At 42.8% G+C, this 20,142-nt stretch overlaps 4 protein-coding genes across 7 annotated transcripts in view; all 4 read left to right on the top strand.

Annotated features, from left to right (window-relative positions):
* Window positions 1-3,167, top strand: part of LOC109510924 (tigger transposable element-derived protein 1-like) — a 6,525-nt gene extending 3,358 nt beyond the window's left edge. The window contains exons 2-4 of one of the 3 annotated variants that reach the window (XR_002167212.1): window positions 457-507; window positions 628-665; window positions 2,647-3,167. The gene's annotated coding sequence lies outside the window, so the exon portion shown is untranslated. Of the gene's footprint in view, window positions 1-456; window positions 513-627; window positions 666-763; window positions 2,515-2,646 lie in introns of those variants that run through there. The other 2 variants (XR_002167211.1, XM_019861611.1) reach the window with 2 other exon arrangements.
* LOC109510694 (piggyBac transposable element-derived protein 4-like) lies at window positions 769-2,407 on the top strand. The gene is made up of 2 exons (XM_019861187.1): window positions 769-2,226; window positions 2,336-2,407. The coding sequence occupies exons 1-2, from the start codon at window positions 769-771 to the stop codon at window positions 2,405-2,407; spliced, it is 1,530 nt and encodes a 509-aa protein (XP_019716746.1).
* Window positions 3,168-3,924: 757 nt separating the features above from the next.
* Window positions 3,925-5,937, top strand: LOC109510693 (tigger transposable element-derived protein 1-like). The gene is made up of 2 exons (XM_019861186.1): window positions 3,925-5,247; window positions 5,917-5,937. Exons 1-2 carry the CDS (start codon window positions 3,925-3,927, stop codon window positions 5,935-5,937), a joined length of 1,344 nt encoding a protein of 447 aa, XP_019716745.1.
* Window positions 5,938-6,217: 280 nt separating this feature from the next.
* LOC109510719 (heterogeneous nuclear ribonucleoprotein U-like protein 1) overlaps window positions 6,218-20,142 on the top strand; it is a 21,539-nt gene continuing 7,614 nt past the window's right edge. Inside the window, exons 1-12 of one of the 2 annotated variants that reach the window (XM_019861218.1) lie at window positions 6,218-6,321; window positions 6,792-7,016; window positions 7,065-7,108; window positions 7,667-7,918; window positions 8,913-9,126; window positions 10,898-10,971; window positions 11,056-11,195; window positions 11,660-11,759; window positions 11,853-11,965; window positions 12,036-12,299; window positions 18,676-18,798; window positions 19,334-19,462. In XM_019861218.1, the coding sequence (XP_019716777.1) occupies window positions 6,829-7,016; window positions 7,065-7,108; window positions 7,667-7,918; window positions 8,913-9,126; window positions 10,898-10,971; window positions 11,056-11,195; window positions 11,660-11,759; window positions 11,853-11,965; window positions 12,036-12,299; window positions 18,676-18,798; window positions 19,334-19,462 (1,641 nt within the window). In that variant the 5' untranslated portion in view covers window positions 6,218-6,321; window positions 6,792-6,828. Of the gene's footprint in view, window positions 6,322-6,355; window positions 6,639-6,791; window positions 7,017-7,064; window positions 7,109-7,666; window positions 7,919-8,912; window positions 9,127-10,897; window positions 10,972-11,055; window positions 11,196-11,659; window positions 11,760-11,852; window positions 11,966-12,035; window positions 12,300-18,675; window positions 18,799-19,333; window positions 19,463-20,142 lie in introns of those variants that run through there. The other variant, XM_019861219.1, reaches the window with a different exon arrangement.

Raw genomic sequence — 20,142 nt, 5'->3', positions numbered from 1 at the left:
TGTGTGTGTGTGTGTGTGTGTGTGTGTGTGTGTGTGTGTGTGTGTGTGTGTGTGTGTGTTTATATATAAATATTTTTCTATGGGTTGTACAGATGTGTGATACACTGATTTGTAATAAAGATTTGTTAGCAGTTTTATGGCCTTTGTTTAAAAGAAAAAGTTTATCGTCATTACCATATGTGCAAGGTACCATTTGTCTAAGGACCAGTTGAAAAAAATATAAATATATATATATATATTTTTTTTTTTTTTAACCGCATTATACCATCAAACGGATAACCGGGCAATGTCTTTGATACAGCGAAGAGGGAGAAATTAATGTGATTTTAGTGATCAAGGCAAAACTCCTGCCCTCTCTCAGTCCATGCCACATGAATGCAATTTAGTCCCTCCAGTTTTTATACTATGCTATAATGTTAGTTACCAGTGCTGATGTGAAGGACTTTTCATTCACAGATCGTACATTCTACAAGGATCTCCCTCCAGTTGGGACTCTGCAGAGGAAAGGTAAATTCAATTAAGAAATGAAAGTGTATTTCTCCACATCCAGTTGCCACAATAAAAATACAGGGATCTCATTTTTGGCTAATTGTATATATTTCTGTATTTTGCATGTCATGCGCCAAGTGATTCCAGTTCCACACCTGTTGACAATTTGAACAAAGGTAAGATAAAAAATAAAAAAACGACTCTTTTCCTCCACCACACACTGCAAAATTAACCACATTTTGATGGTAATTTTTTTAATTTGGAAAATTTATAGATCTTATGTGGAGTAGCAAGGATGAGGAAGATTGTAGCTGGCATGAAGCTGGCTGGCAACCAAATGAGTTTTTCTTCACTGCAACACCCGGGCCCCGGAGTGCTGCCGCGGAGCTGGATTCAAACCAGCCAGCTGACTTCCTGGAGCTCTTTATCACAGATGAGCTTCTCCAACACATTGCCGATCAGACAAACCTGTATGCTACTCAGTGTTTTCTGTCCCAGTCTGAAGGTCTGCCATATAGCAGAAGTCATGCCTGGAAACCCGTGTCTGTCGCAGAACTGAAAACCTTCTTTGGACTCACTTTTCTCACCAGTTATGTCAAAAAACCAAGCGTTTCACTCTACTGGAGTATGGACGAGATTGACGCAACACCCCATTTCGGCCAGACCATGCCAAGGAACAGATTCCAGACTATTTGGAAGTTCCTTCATTACAACAACGATGTCTCACAGGACGACAGTGACAAAATGTACAAAGTCCGCCCAGTGCTGGACTACATTGTGGAAAAGTTCAAGGAGCTGTACCAACCAGGGCAAAATATTTGCATTGACGAGGGTATGATGCAGTGGAAGGGGCGCGTGTCCTTCAGAGTGTACAACCCCAAAAAACCTGTGAAATATGGAATCAAATCATACATACTTTGCGACTCTGCCAGTGGGTATTGTTTCAATATGCAGCCTGATGTCAAGGAAGCTCGTACTACATCGGAGATTGTGTTCTCTCTCCTTGATCGCCTCCCAGGTCACGGTTATACACTGTATATGGACGATTCCTACAATTCCGTAGCAATGTGTGAGCTTTTACTGGGAGCGGAAACCAATGTCTGTGGAATACTGAGGAAGAATAGGGGGGAACCTCAGATCTTTAGGACGGTGAGAAAGAATGAATTGGGGGTGGAGGAGAAGCTTGTGCGGCATAATAAGAGGGTAATGGTAGTAGCGTGGCAGGGCAAACGGTTGGTGTCAACTTGCCACCAAGACAGGATGCAGAAGGTTGAAGTGTCGTGGAAGGGACACAAAGACAAGGGTCCTAGATTGAAGCCAGAGTGTGTTGTTGCATACAACTCCTCTATGAACGGAGTGGATAAGTTGGACCAAAGCATTACATACTACCCCTTCGTCCGAAGGTCACTGAACTGGTCCAAGAAGTTTGTCGCCTACCTGTTTCAACTATGTATGTTTAATGCTCATGTCATATACAATGCCAAGCACCCAGAGGAGTGTAGAACCCTCTTGGAGTTCATGCGCAGCGTAGTCAAGTCCTGGACTGTGAAGCGAAATGTGTTGGCGCAGGTGAAAAAGGAGGAGGAGGAACGTGCGGTCGCCAAGGTTGACAGTTGTGGGGACTGGGAGGACCGCCGGGGTTCAAAAAGGGCCCCGCATAGAATTGACCCGGACAGCAGGCTTGACGGACAGCTTGGCAAACACAAACTCGAATATCTGAAACCAGCTGCCAAGAGCGTAAACCCAGCAAGGACACCAGGAAGGAGGTGTAGAGTGTGTGCGCGCAGAGGCCTGCGCAGAGATACCAGAATGTGGTGCGTCTCTTGTTGTGTTCCCCTCCATCCAGGAGAATGTTTTACAGCTTATCACACCAAGCAGAACTATTCTGGATCAGTGTGAAAACACAGCTTCACTATAGATGTGACAGTACATGCGTTACGATAGACAACTCAAGTTTATATATTTTTGTCAAATATCAAAAAGTTGACATTCATGTTTGTAAATAAATCTTGCCATCAAATGCTCCTTCTGATTTGTTGTTTCTTTTATGAAACCACTTTTCAAACTTTTGAGGTATCACTAAAGCAAGAAAAAAAAGCATTTGGCATCCCAGTCACTGTCTTGCTTGTTTCTTTTCACAAAACTTGTTTTTTCCAGGCTCTTTTGTTTCAAGAGGACTACCGGAGGAGTATGGACGAGGTTGACGCAACACCCCATTTCTGCCGGAGCATGTCAAGGAATCGATTTCAGATTATATGGAAGTTCCTTAATTACAAGTGGTGTGGGAATTTGGGATTCAAAAGGGCACCCTATAGAACTGACCCGGAAAGCAGGCTCGATGGCCAGCTCAGCAAACACAAACTCGAATAAGTGAGCGCAGCGAGCAGGAAGGAGGTGTAGGGTGTGCGCTTGCAGAGGCCTCCGCAAAGATACCAGAATGTGGTGCGCGTCCTCTTGTGTTGCCTTGCATCCAGGAGAGTGGTTTACGGCTTACCACACAAAGCAAAACTATTCTGTATAGATGTGAAAACACACAAACAAAAGAGCAATAGCTGTGACAGAATACAGACATAAGTGTAACAAATCAAAATGTCATATGTCTTTGTCAAATGTGAACACTTGTGCATCATTTTGCTTGTACTATAAATACATTTTGCCATCAAAAAAATGTTTTGTTTTTTTTTTTTTGCAGAGAAAACCAGTGAATTGTTAGTGTCACTCAAGCAAAACAAATATTGGATTTCCCAGTGACTTGTCTTTCTTGATGCTTCAAACAAACAAAAACAAAAAAAAAAACCCCAAACAAACAAATATTGTTTTCTCCCAAGTATTTTATTTCAGGTTTTTGTTGAACGTCTCTTCATACGAAATGTTGAAGTTACGAAGTGCCTCAACAGGAAAATATTGCCTCGTTTTACGAAAGAAATTTCAGGATAAGAAGGTAAAAATACAGTATGGCCTGCTGCTCGCAGCTCCCAGAGCCTACTGAACGCAACATACCTGTAGCTGCTCTGCCATTGGCTATTACCGAGCATCTTCCTGGCATCCCATTGGCTAAGAGGGACCTCTACCGGCTGTATCCGTTTGTGTAGCGAGATTGTGCCGATGCAGCGTCCTTTTCCATTCGCCTCTCGGGCCATGCGGTGTTCCGATAGTTTTAGGTAAACTTTTACAGTATTCACTATGGACCCCAAGAAAGTGATGGAGAAAAGAGGAAAAGAAAAGAAGAAAAGAGTTTGTTTGACCATACAAACAAAGCAAGAGATAATAGAAAAGTATGAAAAGGGGATGCGTTTGCGTGATCTCGCCAAAGAATACGGCCGTAATCGATCTACAATCGCCACGTTATTAAAGCAAAAGGAAGCCATAAAAGCTATAACTCCTTCAAAAGGCCTTGCTGTAATTTCGAAGAAGAGGTCGGCAGTGAACGATGAGATGGAGAGGTTGTTACTCGTGTGGATAAATGAGAAAGAGATGGCTGGTGACATGATGACCAAGGCCATAATTTGCGAAAAGGCAACTGTCATTTTTAATGACCTCGTGAAGGAGGATGCAGGCGATGGAACGTCGGCGAAAGAACACCGGGAGTTTAAGGCATCGCCTGGGTGGTTCGAGAAGTTCAAAAGGAGGACTGGAATTCACTCTGTTGTTCGGCATGGTGAGGCAAGTAGCGCCGACCACAAGGCAGCCGACGAATTCGTGCAAAAATTCAAACAATTGGTGATTGATGAAGGCTACGTTGCTCAGCAAGTTTTTAACTGCGACGAGACGGGCCTTTTTTGGAAGAAGATGCCTCGTCGTACCTTCATCACAGCAGAAGAGATTAAAATGCCAGGCCACAAGCCCATGAAGGACCACCTTACGCTTGCCCTTTGTGCCAATGCCAGTGGGGATTACAAAATCAAGCCCCTGCTGGTGTACCACTCCGAAAATCCCAGAGAATTCAAGGCTCACAAAATATTAAAAGAAAGACTCCAGGTGCTATGGAGGGCCAATGCCAAAGCCTTGGTCACCCGTCATTTTTTTGTTGAGTGGGTGAATTTGGTTTTTGGCCCTGCTGTTAAGAGGTATCTAGAAGAGAAGAATCTCCCCTTCAAGTGCCTCCTCGTTCTCGATAATGGCCCTGCCCACCCACCTGACCTTGAAGATGATATCCTGGAGGAGTTCTCGTTTATTAAGGTGTTGTACCTCCCACCTAACACTACCTCTATCCTCCAGCCCATGGACCAAGAACTAATTTCAAACTTCAAAAAACTCTACACAAAACACCTGTTCAAGAGGTGTTTCGACATTACTGAAAACACTCAGCTTACCCTTCGTGAGTTTTGGAAGCAGCACTTCAATATCGTTGTTTGCCTCAAGATGATCGACACGGCTTGGCAGGAGGTGACCAGGCATAACCTGAATGCAGCTTGGAGAAAACTGTGGCCTGATGCTGTTGCCCCACGAGATATGGAGGGATTTGAAGGGGAGGGTGAAGTTGAGCCTGAAGTTGGGGAAATTATTTTGCTGGGGAAGGGCATGGGTCTTGAGGTGAATGAAGAGGACATCAACGAGTTGATTCAGGAGCACAATGAGGAGCTTTCGACGACAGAGCTGAAGGAGTTGGAGGCGATGCAACACACAGCAGTGCAGGAGTTCAAAGAGAAGGAGGAGGAGGCGGCAGCCATCATTCCATCAGCCCGAATAAAAGACATTCTAGGAAAATTCCATGATGTTTCGGAATTTGTTGAAAAGAATCACCCAGAAAACATGTTCGTCAGTCGGGCGATCGCTCACTATGATGATGTTTGCCTTGGACGTTTTCGAAGGATTGTTAAAAGCCGACAAAAGCAAACGTCCTTGGATCAGTTCTTTACAAAACGCCAGGCAAAAACCACTTCTGAGAGAGAACATGAACTAAACAGGGCAAAAAACGATGAGGACGTAGTTAAAAGGTAACCATCATTTTTATTCTTTATTTTTTACATTCTGCACAACTCTCATTTATTGTGCAATAATCTAATTGTAACATGTATTTGTTTCATGTTTTGATGCATTTTTATGCTTTATAAAACATTTATGTCTGAATTTTGGGGGGCTTGGAACGGATTAAGGCATTAACATGGAAAACACGATGCATTTTTATGCTTTATAAAACATTTATGTCTGAATTTTGGGGGGCTTGGAACGGATTAGGGCATTAACATGGAAAACATGTCTCTACTTACAAAATTTTCTAGTTAAAAAATTTCTTTCAGAACATCTTAATTTCGTAAGTAGAGGTACCACTGTATAATTTAGAGGTTGAATGATTGGGCTTGATGTCAAATGGATTCATGAGTCAGACCATTGCATTTATATGGTTAAATGCTTTGTTACAGCTGCAGCTGTTGTGAAAGCACTATATAAATCAGGATGTATCCAACCTTTTACACCACAAACCAGTTCATGCGCAGCAAAGACTGAGAAAAAAAATACACATCTGCATTATTGGGGATAACATTTTGGCCATAAAAATTGTTGGCGGGCAACCTCTTACACGACATTACCCAGTACTGTATTCGTTTAAGTACTGTATATGTCTTACAAAACTTTTAAAGCATGTGGGCTGTCGTTCACGACACTGCAACCAATTACTAGATTTTTATTTGCTGTCAAAGTACACTTCTCTGGTAGTTGGTGTTTTTAATCAATATCAAAAATATAAATAAGATATACAGTACAGTAAACGAAATGAAAATTGTTCAAACGCAACTTCCGGCACGTTGTCTGGCTGGGCCGCTAGAGGGCAGTGGTTGCTCTTGCCGGCAACTACGCTTCTATTTGCCAGCGACACCCGCGTCGAAGGAGGTAGGCCACGACTTGAATTCCACAACGCACCGTCTAACTTTTGTTGTTCCTCAAGCGAACGACGCCTCGGGTGTTCAAGTTGCATGCGAAGCTAATTCACGTCTCCGACTGGCGCTATTCAAGCGGCGGCGTTCCGACTCGTGCTCACTGCATCGCACTGGCCCGTGTGCTCAGCTAGCTAGCTAGCTAGCTAGGTAATATCGAAGGTGATGATCGCGATCTCGAAAACGGCAAATGAATTATTTTATATACGTGTGTAAGTAGTCAGTTTGGTTTGGTAAAGATAATCGATTCGTTGCTAGGTCGAGTTACCCCCGGTGAGTAACTTATGTTGGATATTTATAGACATGTAGCTCAATGGCTAATGTTAGCCTAACGCTCCGTTGATGGCGCTCAAATGCAACGTCCTTGTAAGTTGACGCAACACTGAAAACTTTGCAGTGTCTCATCCCCGCGCTTTTTCTTGGCAGCCATTGTCCTGCACACACGCGCGCGCAAGGCCACGCGATGAGTTTCGACGTGAAGAAACTGAAAGTGAACGAGCTGAAGGACGAGCTCCAGCGTCGAGGCCTGGACGCCAGAGGCCTGAAGGCAGATCTGGTGGAGCGGCTCAAGGCGGCGCTGGAGGAGGAAGCCCTCGCCGAATCACCGGACGGAGGGGACGAGGAGCAGGTCGACGACGGCGCGGAGGACTACGAAGACGGTGGCGAAGACGGTGGCGAAGACGTTGGCGAAGACGTTGGCGAAGACGGTGGCGAAGACGTTGGCGAAACCGAAGCGGAGCAAGGTGAACCACACATTTGCTCTTCGATTTTTCTTTCAACCAATATATCGTTAACCTCATGAGGCTAAGCAGTGTTGAAAATGAACGGATGGAAACAAAATATAAAGTCGTATGTGGCAGTCGCTACAGTCTTTTATTTCCAAAGGGCATCGAGCAGGAGGAAAAAAACGAATGTTGCTATGAAATGAATATATGTGAGGTCAAATGTCTACATATAAATATAAATATTCATTTATTGCAGGGTTGCAGAAAAATCTGCCAACTTTGCTGAGTTTCACAATAATTGGTTGACACAAAAATGTCTACCCCAAAACTGTAGTTCACGTAGAAACTATTTGCGCCACTTGGAAATATGTTTGGCTGCCGTTCATTTTCATCGCATGGACATTTGTTCAATTGCCATCTTGTCAGTGGAGAATGACTGCAAGTAAGCAATACGGAATGGAAAAAAGAGGCAAATGGTTTGATCTTGGTTTAAACTCAAAATAAATAAACAAACAAAGGCTATATCAAATTACTGTGGAGCAAAACAAATGACTTTTTCTCTGTGGGCATTCACAGCTGAGGCGTTCGCTGAAGGTGATGGCGATGCGCTGCTGGAGGAAGACGAAGGGAGAGATTCAGGTGGCTACTACGAAGAAGAGGAGGCTGAACCGGAGGTAGAATCCGAGCCGTATGAGAGTCAGCCAGCATCGGACTCCGGCCACAGTGTGCCAGACTTCAGCACAGACGCTGACCTTCCCAAAGCCACCATCACTGAGGCAGTTGTCAAGCTTGAACCGGATGAAGAGGAAGGCGTCGACATCAAAGAAGGTGCTGTGACTTAATTGCTGCGTTAGCACTGTATAATGGTAGACTACAATGCTTTCAAACGTGTATTGGGATTTCTTTTTTGTGGGAACTGACCTCTACTGTAAACTGAAAAGTCAAAATCATATTTTCCTTCAATAAATAGCCCATGGATGGGAATGGCTCATGTAAAACAGGATAACAGTGGTATTTGTTGTTCAGGAAAAACAACAAAAACATTAATCACTGCTTTTTTTTTGTCTTGCAGTTACAATGACAGTGATGTAAAATACAGAAATAATTGCCATCAAAAGAAAAGATTTGTGCAAATCACGATTATACTGTTCAACATGATATAAACAGTTATTTATGCAAGCAACGTGGTTTATTTAGTGCATTTTCACAAAGCTGGGAACTTTGTAAACGCACCCCGCCACTCTGCACATTGTTTGTTTGTTTGTTTTTTATATTTTAACGTTTTACAGATCGAAAGGCCAACATCGAAATCAAGATGACATTTTGATTAATCGTCCAGCCTTAATAGTTGGAGCCCAAGTACTGGGGCACAGTACTCAAACTTCCTCAGGACATGTAATGACAGGCATTTATGTTCAAATACAGCAATCCCCTGTCAATTCCTGTCGTGAAAAGGAGTAATTGACAGTATCCATCCTAAAAAAGGGTTTATATTAAAAGTTTAAACTGTATACACATCAAAATTTTTGATCCCAAAACATTTAAAACATATTTTCCAACTCTTATGACATTACCATTACTTAAATGCTGTTATTTTCTCAGTTGTAATGTATCACTTCGACATACTTCATTGGCACCATTTGTTGCTTTCTTCTGGTGCTTTGATGCGCTTGTCGTATAAAGGGTAGTTATTGGGTGAATAGATGAAAAGTTTAAATTTGAATCTGCTTTCATGAACCATGACTCTGCACTTAATATATTTTTGATGCCGTCTCTATTGGAAATAACCTCACAAAATAATGTTCGTTGTCCCTCCTGACAGAAATAAAAGAGGAGATCAAAACTGAGGACCCTCCAGAGGCGGCTGGTGATGCAGGGCGCGAGGCCCATGAGTCCGAGCCGAGTCGCGGACAAGATGACGACGGTCTGGCAGAGCATATGAAGGTGGAGTCCGAGAGAAGTGGACAATACGGCCGAAAGCGACCGTACGAAGAGAGCAGGGGCTACAACTACTATGAGCACAGAGAGGATAAGAGGTATTCATTCCCTAATTGTACAAAAGTGAATGAGGAAGAAGTTTGCTAGACCATTCTTTTGAGCCAGTAGTGACTCATTAAAAACAAATTGCATTATATTGTACACCCATTTACCACGGGGCGGGGCGTAACGAAACTCAACCGTGATTTGAAAATCCGCCATGTACAGAAACCAAGTACGTACAAGTTTTGTTCTGTGACCACACTGATAACTCAAAACACTTGTATCTCACATAATCTTTCCCAATTGAAATGAAGGCAAATGCCATGGCTCAGTGTTGAACACACACACACACACACACACACACACACACACACACACACACACAGACAGAAATGTCCTGAGCAGATCGGGGAGTAAATATTAATCAACACACTGCAGGATAATCTTTTTGAGACAATGGATAATCAGGCCACCTTAATGAATTGTACCACCACTGGGAATCGACTTTGGCCCGATGATCGACAATGTGTGTAAGGTTTTTAGCACTGTCTTTGAACCCGTTTGATCTGACCCGTGACCACTCGGGCCAAGCTACAGTGCGAAAGCATAATGGTAGGCTTGTTCATAACTGGAGCCTCATGGTTATTCTCCAAGTGGCCCTTTTAAAAGCAAGCCACAGCTTCATATTAACTGATCATTATCAACTGCTAGTGATTTCTATGGATGTCAGTTGGTTTTCAATGGCACATGCTGGGAACTGGCTGGCAGAGCTTGTCAATCAGTGTCAGGCTTGTAAACCAGTGTCCTGTCAATCTAAGACCGTATGTGGCAGCAATCTAACTCTGCATGAGAGATCAACATATAAGAAGCTGATAGATATGGGGTGAGTCAGACAACGAACCTGTACTCGCAACACCATGAGTTGCATCAGTTCTGTTTGAGCGTTGCAATGGTGAGGGGGAAAACGCTGCTGATCATGGAGCGGTTTAAAGGGTAGGGTGAGGTTTAAGGGTAGCTTGAAGAGAGGGTCGAGCTACTGAGACTATCTTTTGAAAAAAAAAGGCCAGCGACAATGAACATGGGTCTTGCAGTGCAAGTCATAGTAGTTCACAGCGCTTCTTGCCATAACACGACTTGTCCGATGAATCCGGGTCAGATACATTAGGTGAAACTGACCCGGATTCGTCTGAGTGATTACCATTTACGTCACACCTGTGTGGCGGAATTGTTGTCGTGAACTCTTGCAAGGCTGCATGTAAACATAAGGTTACAGCTGAAATTGGTCGAAGATGAACTTTCATTATGAATCAGATTTGATACTGTTTTCATTGTTGTCACTTTTGTGGGATTTTAGCAAAAAAGTTTTTTTCCGGCTTCTGTGAGAAACGGATTTTGTAAAACCTACACATGTTCTGCTCTTGACAAAAAAGGTAGAATCAGTCTTCTCTTCTGGGAGAAAAGAGCAGCCTATTCTTGGTTTGGCAGATTCGGTGTCTAAACTGTATATTCATTGAGCACACTGTTATGAGCGACGGGACTTGAAAAATCAGTCCAAATGCCAATGAAGTAGACTAATCAGTTTAACTCCTACTGTCTTCAACTGCAGAATACTAAAGAACAGAAAAAGATATAAACTGTTTTCCTATTGAAGGGAGATTGTCTACTCTTTTAGTAGTAGTATTGTATAAAGTCTCATTATAATATTCTGGTACACTTGAAAAGTTAGCAGAAATTCTCAAGTGTAGTGCACTGCTCTGAAAATTCTTGGCAGCCAATGAATAATTACATTTCTTTCCAAAAATCGGATTATGTCTGTTTGTTATTAAGGTCTCGCACGCCACAGCCGCCGGCAGAAGATGAGGAAGAGAACATTGATGACACTCTTGTCACTATTGACACATGTAAGTTTCAAGGTGGGCCGTGAAAAGATGCATCTTTTATTTAGGTTGTACTAACGCTCAATTTCCACTCTGTTTTGGTGTCAGACAACTGCGATCTGCACTTCAAAGTTTCCCGGGATCGCTACAGCGGCTACCCACTGACCATCGAGGGCTTCGCCTACCTTTGGGCGGGAGCGCGAGCCACCCACGGCGTTACCTGTGGACGCGTGTGCTATGAGATGAAGGTGAACTTCAAATGGTCACGTTATTGTCCTAAAAAAAAAAAAAAATCTGAATTGTTAATTGGCAAGTTATTAGGTCATATGGCATATGGCGATACACGTAGTTTAATTGGTGAAACATTTCTCCCCTGAAAAGCGTCCGTAGATGCTTTAAGTTTGAGACATTGTGCTTGTCGTAGTTCTCACAAGTCGCATTAAACAGTGAACCCTTGCCATTGGTGGGGGGGAAGAGGACTGAGCCCTCCTGCAACTATCGAAAATCGTCGAGTAATTGATGCCTGGCTGAAAAAGGTTTGTAATTGTCCAGTGATGCCACAAGATATCGCCAAATCACTTTTTCCCTATGTGACAAAGCTTTGGTCTAAAATTGACAGATGATGGGTTCCCAAAATAATTTGCAAAAGTCCCTCATAAACAAGAAAAGACGGTTTTGTGTATGATCAAACTCAGTGTGGCTTTTTCTTCAGATCAATGAGGAAATTCCCGTCAAGCACCTGCCCAGTTCCGAACCGGACCCACACGTGGTCCGAATCGGATGGTCCCTCAACCACTGTAGCACTCAGCTTGGTGAGAACATCTGTGAAGGCATAAATAAGCCTCAAAAAGATAACCTCACCTTTGACATGCTTTTTATGAACTACCTTTGAACTTTTGTTTTAGGAGAGGAGCCCTTTTCCTTTGGATATGGAGGAACCGGGAAGAAATCATCCGACTGTAAATTTGCCGACTACGGAGAAAGATTTGGGGAAAACGATGTTATTGGCTGCTACATCGTATGTGACGACAGCCTCTTAATCTCAGCTGCTTTGTCCAAAAAGCTAACACCTGCCGTGATATTGGCAGGACTTTGACCAAGGTGATGAGGTAGAGATGGGATTCTCCAAGAACGGCGTGGAGCTGGGCGTAGCGTTCAAGACCACCAAGGAGGAGCTGGCGGGCCGCGCGCTCTTCCCCCACGTGCTGGTGAAGAACTGCGCCGTGGAGTTCAACTTTGGACAGAAGGAGCCTTACTTCCCCCCGCCCAGCGGCTTTACCTACATCCACAGTGTTGCACTGGAGGACAAGGTCAGAGGCACCAAGGGACCTGCCAGCAAAGGCGAATGCGAGGTAAGTCATGGGCTGACTCCGCAGCTTGTCTCTCAGCCGGGATCTGTCCCCTCAACATACAGTATTTTTTTGATACCAAACAGTTCTACTTTGCTTTTACAAAGGGCTTTGGCAGCATCTTGGGGTGTTTCAGAATGAGCACAAAAACTCTACGTAGTTGCGAATAAAAAAAAGAAAATGCAATAGGTTATTATGTAAATAGGGAAACGTGAATTTATTGTCTGAAGTGAATTGAATACATTGATTCATATTACAGTAAAAGTGTAAATAATTTAGAATTTGGCCACTTATTTATTTATTTATTCACTCATGTCAAACTGCAGATAATTTAGCCCTAATAAAACCCTAAGAGTTTGTCCTTAGGTCCGAGGTAAAAAAACAAACAAAAAAAAGTTGAGCTTCTTTAATTGTCGTGTCTGGGCGGACGTAAATATTTTTTTTTCTAGTTTGCTGAGAGTGCCACACATCCACTGAATTTAATGTTATGCGAGGAGAGGCCTTCATTATATGTTTTCTGTCAATGAAACCTTTGATGTTAAATTCATTGAATGTTGTGTTGTATTGTAATTTTAAGTACAGTGGAACCTCGACTTGAGAATGTTCCTCTTCACGACGAATTCGAGTAATGCACATTTTCGTGGTAAAAATTACCTCTCATTTATAGACTACTTTTGGTTTACAAACAGTCTTGGCATGGACAATGTGGATGGATCAATTTTGTGCTCCGTCTCGCACTGCGGAAACATCATTGGTGAAGTGAATATCAATATCGTTATCAATTGCCGGAAACAGAAAAATGTTGTTTACCTTCCACATTGGAAAGCGGAAATGTGGCATTTTGTCACTGTGCAATGAAAAACACACTATGTCCATTTTGCCAGTTTTTAAATTTTTACATTAATGGGATGTTCGAAACCCGGACACACCATTAACTCATTTAAAGCCAAAAGTTAAAATAAGGTTTGCAAAAACCCTATTATTTAGTGCCAAAAGATAGTTTTGTTTTTGGTGTTTATTTAATTGGGGCATGTGCACATTTTGCTTTTTTAATGTTTTTGATTCTCAATATATCAGCCAGTTTAAAGGTTAATTGTATGAAACTTGGCCAGGATTTTTTGTTGTTATTTTTAACATTCCATTATAATTTCTTTTGCAAGGTGTATAGAAGAGGAAATTTGCGTATATGCCTTCACCTGTGAGGTTAGGTCCCCGTTTGGGCCAATTTACTCCCATTATAGCCACATATTTTTGATGTAGTGTAATCCTGACATTTTAAAATGCTTTTTCCACGAATACCTTTTAAATCTAAACTTTTACTATCAAAATTTGAGGGGAAATATATTTTATGTCCAATGACCCCCCTCAACCATCAGGGGCAGCTGGTCCTCATCATATATGGTTTCAATAGAGGCCTGCTTCTCTTACCTTCAAAAAAAGCTGAACACTATAAAAATGGTCATGTTTTGGAATTCATATAAAAAAAGGTGTGTGTGTGTGTGTGTGTGTGTGTGTGTGTGTGTGTGTGTGTGTGTGTGTGTGTGTGTGAAATTCAAATCATCACAGGCTCAATGTTTGCATCCTTTCTTGATCAAGAAAACACACACACACACACACACTCTCTCCTATTGGATACACGCTATAGCATCTTTACATAGGTGATGTTTGAAGTCTGTGAGAATAGTTTCTGGCTTGTCTGGCTGGTCATTTCTCCAGCAGACAGCCATTAAGAGAACATTCAAATTAGAGGAGGCTGTTGCTGCAGTCTTGCAGTCCTCTGAGGAGGGTGACGAGAACATTTCTGAGGATGGTAGCAGCAGTCAAAGTGAATCTGAGAACCAGGAAGGATCAGGATGGGAGGACCTGCCAGGCAGCTCAGTGGAGGAGGAGGAGCAGGAAGAAAAGGAGGACACGATGGAAGAGGACACCTCTGAGTGGTTTTCAAGAAATGGGAAAATCCGGTGGTTCCCAACTCATGAGGAAGTCCTGCCATTCTTTCCCCCGCCTATCTCAACTCCAGGGCCAACTGACTTTGCACTGGCGAGGATAACCAGTCCTGAAAGTGCATTTGACCTCTCTTTTTCTGAGGAAATCCTGCAGCTTTTATCCTGCACTTCACAAACCTGCAGGGGAAGAGGTCAGTCAATGACTGGAAGAATTAGAGTGTGGAGGAGCTGCGGGCCTACCTGGGGCTGCTGATCTTGGCAGGAATGTTCAAGAGTCTATCAAGAGCCTGTGGGACAAAGAGACTGGCCGTGCAATTTTTTGTGCAACAATGTCTCAGGAGAGCTTTTGCAGATCAATCTGGCCCTTCGATTCGACGATAGTGTTTCCCAACCCGACCGCTTTTTGAGGGACAAGCTGGACCACATGGAGCAGCCAAGCTATTCAACCCAGGGAGGGAGGGACATATGCATTGATGAACAGCTGGTCCCTTTTAGGGGCCGCTGTTCATTCAAGCAGTATAAGCCCTCCAGACCCGCAAAATATGGATTGAAGATTGGGCCTTGTGTGACGGGCAGACCTTGTATGCTCGGAGGCTCCACGTCTTCACACGGAAGTCTGCCTCAGCCACCCGGGAGCAAAACTAGAGGATGCGTGTGGTGCTGGAGCTGACCGACGAACTTCAGGGCCACAGCGTCACTACGGACAATTTTTTTTTACATCTTTTCCTCTTGCGGATGAATTACTGAAAAGGAGGATGACCCTGGTGGGGACAATCAGGGAAAATAACCCTGAGCTCCCCTCGCAGCTTCTCACCATCCGTCACAGAGAGGCGCTTTCCTCTCTGTTTGCATTCTCTGACAAGGTTGCAGTCTCATATGTCTCAAAGAAGGGAAAAAAATTTCTCATCATGACCTCGAGACATCGGGAGCCTGAGGTCCAGGAAGATGGGGAAAAAACCCCCACAGATCATCCTGGACTACAACAGATGTAAAGGGGCTGTGGACCACTTAGACCAGGTAAGCACAATTATTTGTACATTATTAACTAATTATTATTCTTCATAATTTCATAATTTCTTTATTCTTCCTAGCTATATGATAGTCTTATACAGTCATAGACTATAAACTTAATTTTATTCTGTATTTTTGTATTTATCAAAATAAGGATGTGTGTACTTTTATTCATGTCATCTGATCACTATGTTTTCTTCTGCAGGTTTGTGGCACCTACTCCTGCCGTCGTTGGACACGGAGGTGGCCCATGTGCCTGTTCTATCACATGATAGACGTATCATGTTACAACGCCTTTGTCCTGTTCACCTCAGTGGACCCCAGCTGGAGCAGCAACAAGTCCTTCAGGCGGCGTCTTTTCTTGGAGCAGGTTGGAAGGGCTCTCGTCGCCCCCGCCATGGCAAATAGGAGCCGTTTGCCAAGAGGACCACATGCGGCTGGCCTGGTCCTACAAGTCCAACGCCAGGCCCGTGGTCAGGTGGAGCAGGAGGACGAGCCCCAGCCAGGGCCCTCCAGAAAGCGGAGGCAGTGTGCCTTATGTCCACAGCGGAGGAAAGTGTGGAAGCAGTGCGCCAAGTGTGGCGCAAATGTGTGTCAAGTGCATCTGTGCGTGATCTGTGCTTCATGCCTGGGATCATAAACACAAGTGAATGTGGCCTTTTCGTCATGTCATGTGTTTTGACAAACAAAAAAAAAAACGATAAAAATATTCTATTGTTACATCCATGGTTAGTTAAGATTTAATGTATTGTTAATGTTCATGTAATGTATTTTGAACTCCTTTTTGAAGTTTGAATTGTATGAAGTTTAATTTAAATTTTGAATAAACACTTACTCTAAAGATCAAAATCTGTGTTATCAATTATTGACCTGGTCAGTGCTTTGATGACCTCATCAAATTGCATATTTTGTTTTCCCCATTAAAAAAACAATCAGCGGCTCTTATGACAAAAAGGGCATTAAAAATATAAAAAAAATAATGAAAAACTTTATATCTATGGTTGGGTCTGAAGTTGTTGAAAATATTGGATGCAGTGAAAATGAAAAACATTTGTCACATTTTTATGACACTTTTGAGGGGGCCCTTTTAGAGCCTCAGCATAACAGGTGTAAGCTCTTTGGATAAACTTGCATTGGTCCAAAAATAATAATGCATCAAAATCATTGTTGTTATCAAATATTGACCTCATCAAGGCGGTAATAACCTCATCCCAAATATTCCACTTTGCACCTCATTTTTGAAAACATTGCATATTTTGTTTTCCCCATTTAAAAAATCAGCGCCTCTTATGACAAAAAAGGGCATAAAACCTAAAAGATGTAACGAAATGATGAAAAACTATATACTGTATGCTTAGGTCTGAAGTTGTTGAAAAGATGTGATTGAGTGAAAGTGAAAAAAAAATACATTTTTATGACACTTTTATGAGGAAGCCCGTTTAGGGCCTTAGCATAACAGGTGAAAGTTCATTTTAAACATGCCCCCAGGGTTTAAAAAAAATGTCATGAAGGGCTTCGCGCAGCTCCTCATTTAAGTAAGTCTCAACGCTTTGGGAATCATTTCTGTATGATAAATCACCACAAGATGGCAAAAGTGGCTTTGATCAGATCTTGATCCACACATCGTGTGTGCGTGCGTGTGTGCGTAGACGGTGATCCCACTTGGCGAGGTGGCGTGTGAAAGCAGTGTGGTGGTGAGAAAATGGATAAATACCACCAGCAAACTCTACTCTACAACAGAGTTTTTTCAAATCAGAAAGACGACGGAAGTCCCATTGGCATCCTTGCCTGAAAAGAAAGGGATGACGTTACGTGGATGGCCGCAGGCACGCGGTTGTGGCGATGGCGTACGTGTGGCCAATTTTCTCGTGAGGTTTTGGACATAGCATCACGCGTTCCGAGGCTTCGGGCGTGGCCACAAGCGTAATAACACATGCCTCGATGCGCTTAGCAGATTTTTTTTCCGGTTTACTCGGCACACGTATTGGCGCCTCGGCACAGTAGGGCACATCACTAATGCCTGCTGTTCACCGATGACCCTCCGAGTAGGCTTGATGGACAGTTGAGCAAGCAGAAGCTTGGAATATCTCAAGCCGACGATCAAAAAAAAAAAAAGAGACCATAGAGAAAATGCCGAGTCTGTCAGCGCCAAGAAAATTGCAGTGAGACAACGATGTGGTGTGTCTCCTGTTCTGTGCCCTTGTACAAAGGAGACTGCTTTCACCTTTACCACATAAAAAAGGACTTTTGGAAGGGTCAGTGTGAACATGCACGGAGGCACACAAATACGCAAACAAAGTTCAGTTGTCAGTGCATTTAAAATGAACTTGACATTAATTGTTCCTTTTTTTTCTCCATTTCCCTCTTTACTTTTTGTCTTTGAAGGCTATAAACAAGGATTTAATTTGCTATAGCACATTATTAAATGTGTTACCATCAACGTTTATTTCAACCATTTGGTAGAGGCTCATATTATAAAAGCTAGGGGGGTGTATGAATGTAATTTTTATTTATTTGTTATTGGTTGCCCAATAACTAAGGAAATATTGAACAATACTTTTTTTGAATGTTTTTTTTTTTCTTGAAATGACCGTTAAAGGGTTTAAATCAAGGCAGAGCTGTTGCTTTCCTGATCTTTCACATATATGTGCCATGCTCCCCCACTGGTGTTTGATCTTATTTGTTCTTCAACATTCTTCTTTTCTGAAATCACGTGTTATCCTAAAATAGAAAATAAAACCATGTAAACCTTGTTCCATATTAATTAGAACAAAAGTGCAAGCATGTACGGCTAAACGGGAACCTTATTCAGTGCTAACTCTGCTCACTGAGGCGCTGTTAAATGGTAGTTAAACATAGTCTTGAGTCATTTTGTTCCCTAATTTCCTTGCCAGACGCAGAACAAATAAGCCACCTGTATTTTGTTTGCTAAATTGTCATTATGCACTCCTTGTCATCCAGTGCAGTACTCATAAAAAGTAAAACCCACCACAAAAATGTTTTAATTTTATTTTTATTTTATTTGTTTATTGGGGGACAGGGGGGATTCAAACTTACAATTTTGTGTGTGTACCCTGCCTCCTGTAGTGTACAGAATTTTTCTTTTTTTTTGCGAACTTACGATTAGCTGACACCTCGCTCCTCCCCAAGCACCCAAAGAAGAATGAACTATGGCGAAGTGTGCTGGCTTTAGCACTTAATTTTTTTGAGTGGCAAATCATCGGCCACTTGTTGTGCTCTGGTTCTAAATTTTTATCCTTGGAGAACATCCTTGCAACAACACAAATGCACTGCAATCCGTAAAATGCTCGTATGAACGGAGTTATTGTGCTATATCCAAGCAGACAGCGCAGCTGGCCATTAATTGGGGCAAGGGTTCCTACTCCAATGGAGGCTTCTACTTGCGGTGTGTTTGTTTCCAGATCCTGATGATGGTTGGCCTGCCCGCCTGCGGAAAGACCACCTGGGCTATCAAGCATGCAGAGACCAACCCTGAGAAGAAGTACAACATCCTGGGCACCAATGCCATTATGGATAAGATGAAGGTGGGTGGAATGCGCTGTGCCCCCCACCCTCTCCGCCAAACAAAAAAAAGGAGACTTTTGTATGAAAAAAATATTTGCTTTCAAGGCTGTAACTGCTGTTCTATTTTGTCACTCACACACACACACACACACACACACACACACACAAAATTAAACTTAATTATGGCAACGTGGCTCCACCAGATGGTCCCAAAGTAACACTTTTAATATCTTTGGCGTGAGCATTAAAACGCCGAGTAGCCGGGATTTCCAACAAATAACGGAGGATGAGTTTGCCCTTCGAGGGGCTTTGCTGTACAGTAGTGTGAAAAGGTTCACGTGCGGCTTAAAATTACAGTATCTTTGTGTGCACTATTACCAAGCCACAGGCTTACTAAATTAACATGTGTACAAACTATATTAGCTTATTTATACATTTACTCCGTACACATTTAAGATGTCACAAATGTTGTCTTTTTTGGGGGGATCATCCGATTTGGATCTTTTTCCTGTTCCCCTGATATTTTATTTTCTAACATGGGCCTATGTTGTGCAGATGATGGGCCTGCGTCGCCAGAGGAACTACGCCGGCCGCTGGGACGTTCTGATCCAACAGGCCACGCTGTGTCTCAACCGGTTGATCGAGATTGCCGCACGCAAGAGGCGCAACTACATCCTGGACCAGGTAGCATACCGGCCGCCGCGCGCACACTGTGAGCACTCAGCACCGTCAGTCATTGATTACTCTCTCTAATGGACTATCTATTTATTTTTCAGGGGGGCTCTGTGTATTGTAGAAGTAGTAGAAGCAGCATTGAATCTCACCCTCTTGTAACTTTGCTTGTCTTGTATTGTAAACGAACATGACAGAATATTTATTCAATGTTGTCATCCCTCGCTATATATACATATATATCTATTTTGCACTTGCTATCTCCTGTCATAATTTAATACTGTTTGTCTTGTGAACTGCGACAATGTACAAGTAGACCATGACTTTGTAAAGATGTTGAGAAACAAGTAAGCTCTGACTCTGGTGAGTAAGAAAAACACCTTCTGTTGCTAATTTCTAAGAGAGAGCTTTTTCCCTTTAAAAGCTGTTTTGGTAACTAGAAGTGAGATACATGGAACTTTTGAGTGTGTGTTTTTATGAATTGACCCCCCCAAGGTAAGTAGCGACTAACAGGGTTGAGATTTTCAGGTCTTGGGTAGTGGTGGCACCAAAGGTAGGTAGGGTCAGATGGCTACATTGCATTGGAGACGTGAGTATGAGCAGGTGAGTTGTATCTGTGTTGTCCTGTCAAGTGGGACGAGAGCTTCTTGGAAAACAAGGTAAGTCCAGGTAAGTGTCGGTGGCGGGCGGGG

Source organism: Hippocampus comes, unplaced genomic scaffold, assembly GCF_001891065.2.
Source record: "Hippocampus comes isolate QL1 unplaced genomic scaffold, H_comes_QL1_v1.1 scaffold122, whole genome shotgun sequence".
Lineage (NCBI taxonomy): Eukaryota > Metazoa > Chordata > Actinopteri > Syngnathiformes > Syngnathidae > Hippocampus > Hippocampus comes.
This window is presented reverse-complemented; position numbering and strand designations above follow the sequence as displayed.

Coding starts and splice junctions, on each gene's coding strand:
- LOC109510694 (XM_019861187.1), top strand. CDS start 769: ATGTGGAGTAGCAAGGATGAGGAAGATTGTAGCTGGCATGAAGCTGGC. Junction 2,227..2,335: donor TGAAACCAGCTGCCAAGAGC/GTAAACCCAGCA, acceptor CCCTCCATCCAG/GAGAATGTTTTACAGCTTAT.
- LOC109510693 (XM_019861186.1), top strand. CDS start 3,925: ATGGAGAGGTTGTTACTCGTGTGGATAAATGAGAAAGAGATGGCTGGT. Junction 5,248..5,916: donor ATCACCCAGAAAACATGTTC/GTCAGTCGGGCG, acceptor ACCACAAACCAG/TTCATGCGCAGCAAAGACTG.